At 37.3% G+C, this 12,357-nt stretch overlaps 1 protein-coding gene across 1 annotated transcript in view; it reads left to right on the top strand.

Moving 5' to 3' along the window:
• The window catches only part of LOC126481907 (integrin alpha-PS5-like), a 553,290-nt gene that overhangs the window by 52,434 nt on the left and 488,499 nt on the right, over positions 1–12,357 (top strand). The window contains exon 2 of the mRNA XM_050105865.1: positions 1,944–2,062. Coding sequence (XP_049961822.1) covers positions 1,944–2,062 — 119 coding nt within the window. The remainder of the gene's footprint in view (positions 1–1,943; positions 2,063–12,357) is intronic.

Below are 12,357 nucleotides of genomic sequence, written 5' to 3'. Positions count from 1 at the left end.
TAATGCTTTGAATTTGTTGTTGTTCCATGATCAAGGAAATCAACATGGATAACACCATCTGCATCCCAGAACACTGTGTCCATGATTTTTCCAGCTGAGGGCTGCATCTTGAATTTCTTTTTCTGGAGCAAGTCTTTGTGTCAGTATTCCATAGACTGACGTTTTGTCTCTGGGTCACAATGTTGTACCCACATTTTGTCTCCTGTCACAGTTGAATGGAGAAAGGTGTCACCTTCATTCTCATAATGCAAAGGGAGTTCCTGGCAGATTTCAAACCTGTGCACTTTCATTTCAGGAATCAGCATCCGGGGTACCCATCATGCACAGATCTTCTGATAGCCAAGCAAAGCAATAATATGACCCACATATTCTTGTGAAATTCTGATTGTGCTTGCAATTCCACTCTGAGTGATACGACGATCATTCTGAATCAATCTGTCAACATTTTTCTTCTGAAACTCAGTGGTTGCTGTGATATGCTGTCCAACTCTTTGTTTGTCATGCAGGTCAGATATTCCCACCTCAACATCTTTAAACTTACTCGCCCAATGATGCACAGTACTCACATCAACACAGCCACCATAAACTGATTCCATTCTCTGATGAATCTCCTTTGTCATGACACCTTCTGATGTCAAGAATTCAATGACTGCACATTGCTTAAATTGGATTGACTGAATGTCTGCGCAGGGTCCCATGCTTTACACTGTAACAACACAACTGTTCAATGCTAAGGCTTCCCGCCAACTGGAGCTGTAGAGAAGAGGTTACGGAACAAGCCTGTACTTGACACGTCCCAATGCTGCCAACTGTTGAAGAGTTATGAAGGTGGAGGCATTACTTTTCACTCAACCCTCGTGCTAACGAGCTGTCTGTCTGTGTGAACATCCACCACCAAATTGTGGCCAAGAGACAGCTAACCACCAAGTTGCTAAACATGACTCTCAACATTTTAATTACAGCTTCACAGCCTGTGCCATCTGGATTCGTCCCACCAACACCAGCTTTTCTGAATTTTGCAGGGGGCAATTGTCCTTAAAATGTATCCTTTGTTCCCATAACTTTCCGGGTCTCAACCTTCATTAGTCCCTATCTGCCACTTGCTTATCCCACTCCCTGCTCTCACTACAGTTCACAGACACCCACTGTCCTGCCAATGCACCTGCAAGTCCTTCCCTCTACTCAAATTTTTGTCTCTCCATTTACTTTCTGCCTCCACCCCCTGCTCCACTCCACAACTCCCCACTTGCACCATCAGCCCTATCCCAAACCCATCACATCTCTGTATGCTGCTACAGGCAGCACTAGCATCTTCCCCAACCTCTACCTTGCTATCCCTCTCCCTCACCATTCCATGCCTCACCCTCAGCTCCACCATCCATCCATGTGAGATGGAGTCAGTCAGGCCTTAGTGGCTTGAGACAATAGCCATGTGTGTGGAAGTTGTGTGTGAATGTGTGATAGTTCTACTTCTGAGGAAAGACTTTATCCAAAAGCTTGTATACTTGTAGTATTCTTTTCATTCTGCCTGTCTGCATCTCAGTACCTCCTCTATGTGGTGAGTAGCATTCCATTCTTTTCATATTTCAGTTATCCCATCCTGGACTTTCCATTGTTTGATTTCCATTTATAATCAAAACCATTTGTAGTTAAAAGTTCTGTGTAAATCCCATGTGGTACTGATTTTTTGTGGTGTCAATATTGATGGTTTATATTTTTGAACTATGATTATTCACTTTGTACTTGACATACAAAATTATTAACTCAAATTTGTGTACTCTAATTGTCTTGATTTAAATTAGAATTTTTAAGTTTTAGCTTGCCATGTATTTAAATGTGAAAATTGTTTTTGGGCATGTTTCCTGATGCTCTTACAACATGTATTATTGATTACAAATAGAGTACCAGCTTTTGTTATTATAACCATTATATTTTGTCTGTAGGATTCTTATTGGTGCTCCTCGTGCCAATTTTAGTCACTATGTCAATGTGACTGAACCTGGAGCAACTGTTCGGTGTGCCATTGCTGGAAGTTGTACAACAGTGCTTCTTGATAGTGTTGGTAAGATTCTGTCATCGTAAATTTTGAGATGTGTATGGTGAATGCTAAAATTAACATAAGTTAGAATGAATGATGGACTACACTAAGAAATTTGTTAATTCTGAAAAAAACTGCAAATTATGCACTAACAAATTGACAGCATGAAAAGACATTTTTCATTATGAACAAATGTATTAGAAAATGTATAGGTAATTCCATATAACTTGGCTAAATTTTTTCATGCTTCAGTGGAATTCATGTAGAGTGGGGGACATAGCTACTCACATCAGTAATAGTAGTAGTAGGAGGAGGAGGATTTGCCATTGAATAATATTTCACAATAATATTTGACAAATCACAATTGCACAGACTCTCTCCCCCCCCCGCCCCCCCCCCCCCCCCAAAAAAAAAAAAAAAAAAAAAAAAAGAGCAAATAATATTAAATATGAGCTACACTACAGAAAGACAAAAAAGACAATTTCAACAACTAGAAAGCACTTTTTTGTATAGGTAGTTAGTAATATCCAGCATCAAATCAAAGCTATTAATTTGTATGAAGGGAGAGGACATGGCTGTTGTGTGAGGCACTGACAGTTTAAGACTGATCTGTATAAAGACAATAATTTTACCACAATTGCTGTTCTTGCACTGACATTAGTTCATCACAATAGCACTGTAAAAGTTCAAGGGCTGCTTATAAAGATACAAACAATATTAAATCTAGAGCGGCATAGTTGTAAAAGGCTAAAGAACTATTGGACATTGTAAAACACCAAATTCAGAATAAATAACTGAAGTGCACTCCAAGAGAATATAAGTCCATAGCAGCTACAGAATAACTAGCATATTGAGAAGGTACCAATAACTTTCAGATTTAACAAAGCACTAGCTATAAATTAAGGATTGGGCTCCTTTATTCATATATTATGGCCATAGCTGTTGCCAATAAGATGTGATGAGAGTGGCACTTGTGACAAGCATCCTTGGCAGCAAATGAATAGTTGTGTACTCAGTAACACTGTCTGGTGGAGGATACTAAATCCCTTTCCACTTTAAACAACCCTTAGGGATGGAAATGGCTGGGATGTAATGTAGACTTCTGATAAGGGAGGACAAAATGAAGAGAGCCCTGCCAGAGGCTTCTGTGCTCCTGCCAGAGGCTTGTGACAGGTGCAACCAAAGATAGTATTGCCAGCTGTTGATGGTCTCCTATAATGAACATCAAAGCCGGTGGGAGTGCTCATGCTACCAAGGCTTTGTTCAGAGATGACAGAAGGGGCAGTGGTTTCAAAGGTACAGGTTAAACTGCTGAGTGGCATGACTGACAATGGAATGGTATGGAATGTGGACTGCCCGTACTTCAGATATGGTGCTGCACACAGTGTAGAATAATCTTCTGATGGTCATGACCTCATGTGGTACACCAGAATTTCACAGACAACTTCTGATGTGCTTAGTGATAAGTGGCCATTCCTAAGCCCAAATACCTGTGCCCAGACTGACATGCCAGCTCCTCCACTCACCACTGTGATATATCAGGAGAGTAACAAGTTACATATTTAACTTTTCTGTGTGCTTTTATAGTTTGATTCTTAAATTATTAATACTAGGATCAGTAGCATATGTATGTGTGCTGTGTTTGGATGCAGGGTGAGCCGACTGCATTTCAAGGACAGCTGAAGGCACATGTGCTTCAGTCAGATGTCTGTTGGATGCTGCCTTGAGGTGTAGCAGTGGTGGAGAATCTGGTGCATGACATGGTACACCTCAGATATCAATTATTTTACCAACAGGCTCTGCTGCAGGCAACTTTCAGTTTACCCAATGTGAGGGAACTGTCCTCACTGCAGAGTGAGTGACAGATTTTTAAATGTTCATGTTGCTTGTGATGAAGTGTCACTCTGGGGGCTGCCTGTCTGGCCTCACCCATTCACACTGAGATTGGAGAAATGGCTGCTCCTTCAGCAGGGTCCAGGCATGCACATGGAGACAGAGATTTGCTAGTCATTGATAACTTCAATATTAGGCTCATTATGGAGCCCTTTAGGGAAATAGTGTCCATGGCTGATAAAGAAGTTCAATTTGCACTCAGTGTGTCTGCCAGGGGCCCCATCAGGGATGTGGAAAAAGCCCTGCTGTGGCTACTGGGGGTCCAAATTGCAGATGTGTGCAAGATGTGACTCATGTTGGCAACAACAGTGCCTCTTGCTTGGGTTCTGAGGCCATCCTCAGTTCATACTGGCACTGGGGAATGTGGTGAAGACTGCTGGTGTCACTTACAGGGTGCAAGAAGAGCTCATAATTTGCAGCATTGTACCCAGAGTTGATCAGGTCCTTTGGTTTGGAGCTGAATGGAGAGTCTCAATCAAATGATCCATCAATTCTGTGATGGTCTTGTCTGCAGATTACTGACCCTCCATTGTGTGGCGGAGAATTGTAATACTCTGCTTGATAGGTGAGGTGTGCACTATGCGTAGGAAGCTGCAACTCAGGTAGCAGAATAACTGCCTCCTTTGTGGGGTGTAGAATTGTAGAACTCTGCTTGATAGGAGAGGAGTGCACTACACATAGGAAACTGCAACTCAGGTAGCAGAGTAACTGTGGACTGCGCATTGGAGTGTTTCACATTAGGCAGTAATCTGAGGTCCTGTGATGAACACTCATCAATAAGCATGCAGAGAGCAGAATCAGACCATGTAAAAAGTACAGATACTTAGACTGCCAAAATTTTAACAGTAAATTGTTGAAGTATTTGTAACAAAGTTGGTGAATTTACCATTCTCTAGGGAAGTTGTCCACTCAAATTGCTCTTGAAATGGAGAGATGGCTGGAACCATAAGTATAAAGCTCCAAAATATTTCGTTAGGCATAGAATGTGTATTAGATGTCATATGAGGGGCAGTGTTCATTGCTGTCGACAAAAATATTGTATCTATAGAGGTTGAAACTGAATGTAACTGTGAAGTTATATGGATGTGATAACAGGCCTAGATTAACTAAAGTTAATTATCACTTGTTTTTACCAGTTGCTCAATTCCACCATATCAGTTGAAGAGTTATTCAAAAAAGACTACACTCATTAGCACAGAAGTACCAACATCATGCATTATTAGTTGGAGATGACTATAATCTACCAAGCATAGACTGGGACATCTATGGATTTATTTCAGGCGGTATGGGCAGACAGTCTATGGAAGTAATTTTGAACATGCTTTCCAAAAACTGCATTCAGCAGCTTGTATGACAACCCACATGCAATGGATATGTTTTAGACCTTGTAGCTACAAACTGACCTGACCTTATCAGTGGAGAGACAGGGTTAGTAATCATGATGTCATCATAGTAAACAGTTTATATTAGATTACATTCAGTTTTAGCTCCATAGACCCAAAAAATAAGATGATTCTTGAGGGTGTGGAACATGTCAGAAAGTATAACATACAAAATGTCGGCATGAAACGTAGTTATGCACTATTAATAAATTTATCATAATCTTCACTGTTGTGACAAAGTGCTGTCAAAACTGAAATCTAACAGACATTTTTACTTAAGCTGGCCTAACAGTCTCTGTTAAGATATTTATCTATAGAGTAGAAGGAGTTGCCTCTCAAAAAGTCTTTCAAACTCTGTTTAGACCATGTTTTATCTGAAACAAAGTTTTTAATATTTGCTGGCAATTTATTGAAAATGTGTGTTCCTGAATATTGGACCCCTTTTTGGACCAAGATAAGTGATTTTAGGCCTTTACATAGAATGTTTTTATTCCTAGTATTGATATTATGTATTGAGCTATAGGTTGGAAACAGAGATATATTACTTGAAACAGATTTCATTAAGGAATAAATACACTGAGAAGCAGTGGTTTGAATACAAAGTGCCTTGAACAGGTATCTACATGATGTTCTTGAATTTACTCCACAAATGAATCTTATTAGACACTTTTGCATGCTAAAAACTTTTGCTCGGTTTGATGAACATGATCCTGTGTGGCATAATAGAATGAAAGTAAGCAAAGTTTGCAATTTTTTAAATATATATATATATATATATATATATATATATATATATATATCTCTTACATCTGACATTATCCTCACTGCAAATGCAGATTTGTTTATGTGCTTAAGCAATTCAGTGTTATGTCCTTCCCAACTGATGGTTAGCTATAGATGAGAAAAAAAAGGGAGTGTATTTTAGCTAGAAAGAGCAGATAAGCAGTTGTTAGCACACCATTTAGACAATGAATGGACTTAGAGGAATTATATGCAAAGGTTAAACTGATTGTGAATCACACTCTGGAGAAAAATGTGCTGAGTAAGTGGATTAAGGAAGCAAAAGATCCTTCATGGTTAAATATCAAATTTCAGGAAATGCTGATGAAGCAGAGACAGTTGCATTCTCCATTCAAATAAGAATGTGCAAATGTAGACAGGCAAAAGTCAGTAGAAATTTATGCATCTGTAAAAAGATCAATGTGCTAAGTGTATATTTCTCACCGTCCTACTTTAGTGCAATATCTCAATTAGAACCCATGAAAATTTTGGCCCTACATAAAATCACTATGTCAGTCAAAGTCTTTTATTCAATCACTTGTTGGCCAGTCTTATGTGGGAAGAGAAGACAGCAAGAGGAAAGCTGAAGTTTTAAATTTTTATTTCAGCAATTATTGTCAAAGAGGATCATACAAGTATACCATCCTTAGACTGTTGCATACACTCCCATATGCAGGACATAATAATAGGCATCCCCGGTTCAGAGAAGCAACTGAAAGTCAGCAGGTCCAGATGGAATCACAATTTACCTTTAAAGAAAGCACTCTACAGCATTGGCCTCTTACTTAGCTTGCATGCATCATGATTCTCTTGCCCAGCACAAAGTACCAAGCAGATGGAAGCAGACACAGATGATTCCAGCTTATAAGGAAGGTAAAAGGATGGTCTTGTGGAATTACTGACCAATATCCTTAACATCAGTCTGCGGCAGAATCATTGAATATATTCTGAGTTTGAATATGATAACTTTACTTTAGATGGAAAACTTCTGTCCACAAATCAGCCTAGATTTAGAAAGCATTACTCTTGTAAAACTCAGCTTGCTCTTTTTTCAAATGATATCCTGTGAACCATGGATGAAGGGAAAGAGGCAAATTCCATATTCCTAGATGTCTGGAAAGCATTTGACATGGTGCTCCACATGTAAGTTACTACTGATGAGTAGGAAAAACAATCCTATAATATTTGAATACAGCATTAGTAGTGTGCTGCTTGACACAGTCACACCGATTAAATATTTAATCATAATTTTGCAAATCAAGATGAAATGGAACAAGCACTTAAGGATGGTAGTGGGGAAGGTGAATAGTCAGCTTAAGTTTATTGCAAAAATTGTAGGAATGTGTATCTCTACTATAAAAGAAACTGTCTATAGAAAACTAGTGTGACCCATTTTTGAGTACTGCTGGAGTGTTTGGACTTCCCAGCAGGTCAGATTGGATTAGATTTTATTTTATTTTATTTCGTGTTCTATAGGTCCAACTGTGTTGGGTTCACAAGGATGTGGAATGAGTCAGTTTTTTACAAATACATTATGATAGTCTTACAGCATATACAAACATTTGAGTACACAATTACATAAACATTTATACAGTAATTTCTTTGAGTAGCAGTACAGAAAAAAGAAGGTACATATTTTCTTAGAATTGTTCAAACACTACAGGAAAACAGATACAGAGCACAAACAGATTCAGAGCTCAAGTTAGATAACATTCTTAGTGGCATTATGTCATCTTGTATTATATAATATTAAAATCTTACAATTTCTTTCCTTAAAAATTCATTTAGACTATAAAAAGCTTTTCCTAGCAGAAATATTTTAGTGCTTTCTTAAACTTATGCTTGTTATGAATATCTGTCTTTATTTCAGGAGGAAGAGCACTAAAGAATTTTGTTCTAGTGTAGTGAACACTGTTTTGCACCAAGCTCTGATTTCTATTCTCACTGCATATGTCATTCTTTCTCAGTGTGTTACTTCTCATGATAATTAATGTTTGGTAGAAACATCTCCATATTTTTACAGACAAAACACATGAGAGAAAAAAAATATTGGCGTGTAGTTGCATATATTTTAAGTTTTCCCAAGCTATTTCTACATGAGTCTCTTGAGCACAATCCACATATAACTGTTAAAGCTCGATTCTGAGCAATGATCACTTTCCTTGCTAATGGCTGGGTGCTCCAAAAAATAATGCCCTATTCAGTGAGTGAATGAAAATAGCCATAGTATGCCACTTTTGCAGTTTTAGGTTCAACAGATGTTGTGACAACCTGTAAAGCATACATAGCAGAGCTAAGTCTCTAACAGAGATCTATTATATGCAGAGATCAGTTCATTTTCTTGTCACTGTGCACTCCAACAAATTTTGTTGTTTCCATTCTTTCTATTGGCTGATTACCACATATCACACTTAAATCTCTATCATCTTCTGTTTTTGTACAGAACTAAATAAAACTTGTCTTACTGGAATTTAGTGAGACACCATTCTCCTTGAACCAATTAACCACATCCGTGGTTAATGGATTCCTCAAGATTACTATCTGTTCTACTGCTCACAAAAATTGTGGGATCGTCAGAAAATAAAGTAAATTTATATGACAGGCTTGTACATGATGCTAGATCATTTATAAAAGTCAAGAATAATAGTGGCCCAAGAACTGAGCCCTGAGGCACTCCACATATAATGTAACTTCTTTCAGAATGTGAAGAAACATCACATACTCTACGTGAGCTATTCTAGTCAACTTCTTGTTTTCTGTCTTGGAGATATGGCTGTAACCAGTTACCTGCAATACCACTTATTCCTGCTAATTTTGCTTTTTGCAAGAGAATCTGGTGATCAATGGAGTCAAACACTTTAGACAAACCACAGAAGACACCAATTTTCTCATTAAGGGTTCCTAGGACTTCATTTGCAAGTGCATAGATAGCATCTTCTGTTGAGCAGCCCTTTTGAAAGCCAAATTGGCTGTTGCTGAGAACTTTGTTCTTCATGAAATGATCAGTAATCCTTACATGTGTTAGCTTTTCTAGAATTTTAGAGAGAGCTAGCAGCAAAGAGATAGGTCAATAGTTAGTTAGTTCAGTTTTATAACCTTTTTTGTATAGGGGCTTCACAATGGCATAATTAAGTCTACGGGAACAACACCTTTTTGAAGGGAACTATTGAAAATATGATGAGAATGTCCCTTATCCACACACAAGAGTTTTTCAATAAATTATTAGAAATATTATCAACACCTGCAAAGTTCTTACTTTTTAGAGAAATGACGATTTTTTGAATTTCATCTACCTGGCAGGATTCAGTGGATATATGGAACTGTGTCTGAACATACAGCTTGACAAAGAGTTATGGCTTCATCAACATTGGGCTTGCAACCAATCTGTTGACTTACTGATAGGAAGTGCTTATTAAAAATCTCAGCTATACATTTTGTGTTATCTACTAGGGTTCCTTCATATCTGATTTTATTTACATCTTCTCTGCTTGTTGTATCTTTTCCTGTTTCTTTTTTTTTACAAAGCTCCAAATTGTTTTTATTTTATTATCAGAATTATCTATTTTCTTCTCATAACAAAGGGCTTTTGATCTCTGTATTAGTTTCTTTAAAACTTTACAGTATAGTCTATAGTGTTCCCATTTTTCTACATCTTAGTAATCTTATTACAGCATAAGTTTCCCTTTTGGTTGTACGTGACTGTTTTATACCTTTTTATAAGCCAAGGCTTACGTATAGAATTGGAAGCACTGTTTCTGACCCATTTAATAGGAAATGTTTCTTCGAAAAGAGCACATAATACATTTATAAAACAGTTAAATTTAGTATCTTTTTTCATTAATCTTATGAACTTCCATTGATGAAATTGTTTTTTGAACAGATTAACATCATAAAGAGTGAGAATTTGTCCATCATGACCTGAAAGCCCACTTATAACCTGCCTGACAGAATAATTCTGATGTCTACTTACATCTAGAAAAACATTATCCATCATAGTTTGGGACTCAGATGTAATTCTTGTTGGAAAGTTTGTTACTGATATCAGGTTATACAAGATCATCACAATCTCAAAGTAAATTTTAGTCTTATTTTCTGTCAAAAAGTTTATACTGAAATCAGCTAAAACTACAATATCCTTTGGTTTTGCGTGTAACCCTGACAGCTGGTGTTCCATTTTATGTAGAAAAGTTTTTTTGTCACCTGAAGGTGCCCTGTAGACAGCCAGCACTATTATTGTGTAGAAATTAGTTATTATTCAGTTGCAATGCCTCAAATTGTTGTTTCACACAATATTTCTTAATATCTGTAGCCTTGTATGCTACACTATCCTTAACATAAATTGCTACTCCACCTTTGTCTTTACTTTCCCTGCAGTAGTGTGTTACTAAGCTATAACTTACTATACGTGACAAGGCACATTTATCAGTAACTTGGTGCTCAGTTAAGCACAAAATCTTAGCATTATTTGTACAATCCTTTTCATTAATTTTAATAAGTAGTTGATCTGTTTTGCTTAACAGGCCTCTTATGTTTTGATGAAAGAAAGAGATGCCTTCCTCCTGCTTTTATATTCTATTTGTGCTGTTTTTACCTGACTGAGAATCCACAGGAGTTTGCCTTGAGACAGGAGGGAGGAGACACTCGATACTACCTGCTGTTGTCCCTTCTTTTCCTTCAGGCCACACATAAAAAAATGTTGGGATGTGAAGAAGGCTCAGCATTTCTTCTGCCCAACAACCTTTTATTTGCATTGCTTGATGAAGATTTCTTCCTATTTGTTGCATGTGGGATTTCCATTTTTCCTGTAGGCATCACATCTTTTTCCTCTGCAGATGATAATAATAATAATAATAATAATAATAATAATAGCTTTATTCAACATCGAATGGTACACTGCACATGTGCAAAGAAACAGTAATGATTAAAGTTATTTGTACAATACACAAGACACATCCTTCTGAATACGTCATTAATTTACAACAAAATTACAATAAGGTGTTTACTTATTTCTGTTCACATAATTTCACAAAGCATTTGTTGTTCTTCATATAAGAATGGTACTCTTCTAATGTGTAGAAAGGGTGTTTTACTAAAAATTTCTTAAGCTGATGTTTCAGTTTAATTGTAGGAAGAGCCATGACTGCTCTAGGCAGTGCATTAGCTAATTTTATACCTGCATACTGAGGCCCCTTTTCGTAAAGTGCTGTTCTGTGGCTGCCAATGTAAAATCTTTCTTTATTTCTAGTATTGTACTGGTGGAAATCTGAATAAGTGTTTGGGTGCAGTCTTTTCACAAGCAATATGGCTTTTAGAATGTATGTGTTTATAATAGTTAACACCTCTGTTTTTGGAAGCAAGTTGCGACAAGATTCCCTATATTTTGCTCCACAGATTATTCTCACACCCCTTTTTTGAAGAATGAGTAGCTTATCTAGATTATCTTTGGTTGTTGCCCCCCAAATTTCAATACCATAGTTCAAGTGAGAGGAGAAAAGAGCATGGTATGCAGTCTTTAGGACTACGGTGTCTCTACAGAACTTGCTAATAGTACTGATTGCAAATATATTTTTTGACAACTTAGTTGCTAGAGAGTCAATATGTGTGTCCCATTTCAGGTTGCTTTGGATTGTTACGCCAAGGAATTTTACGCTAGACTCTTTCTTTACTAATTCGTTGCCCATGTACAATTTAATTTCATTATTCAAACTACTTTTGTTAAACTCCATCAAACATGTTTTACTGGTGCTTACATTTAAGTGGCTTTCATTAAAAAACTGAACAATTTCTTTTGTCACATTATTACACTCGGCCTCTAGTTCATTACATGATTCCTTTTTACATACAATGGACGTGTCATCGGCATACAGAACAATTTTGGAATTTATAGTACAGTATTTAATTATCATTTACATAGATCAAGAACAGAAGGGGGCCCAATACCGAGCCCTGGGGCACCCCATATTTTATGCAAGTGATCTCTGATTTGTAGACACCACTTTCCGTTTTAAGTAGAACAAACTGCTTTCTATTGCTCATATAACACTTTATTAGGTCATAAGCAGCACCTCTAATGCCCATGTTCTATAGCTTGTCTAATAGGATGTCAACATTCACACAATCAAAGGCTTTTTCCAGGTCTAGGTATACACCTGCCACATGTTCCTTGCTTTTGATACCCCCTAACACCTCTTCAATTAGTTGAGCAGCTGCAGTGCTAGTTGATTTGGAATTGAGACTGGTCTGTAGTTTTCTATTTTGTTGTTG

The sequence above is a fragment of the Schistocerca serialis genome, chromosome 5, assembly GCF_023864345.2.
Source record: "Schistocerca serialis cubense isolate TAMUIC-IGC-003099 chromosome 5, iqSchSeri2.2, whole genome shotgun sequence".
In the NCBI taxonomy this organism is placed as follows: Eukaryota; Metazoa; Arthropoda; class Insecta; order Orthoptera; family Acrididae; genus Schistocerca; species Schistocerca serialis.
The sequence above is the reverse complement of the archived record's forward strand: the minus strand, read 5'-3'. Positions and strand labels throughout refer to the sequence as shown.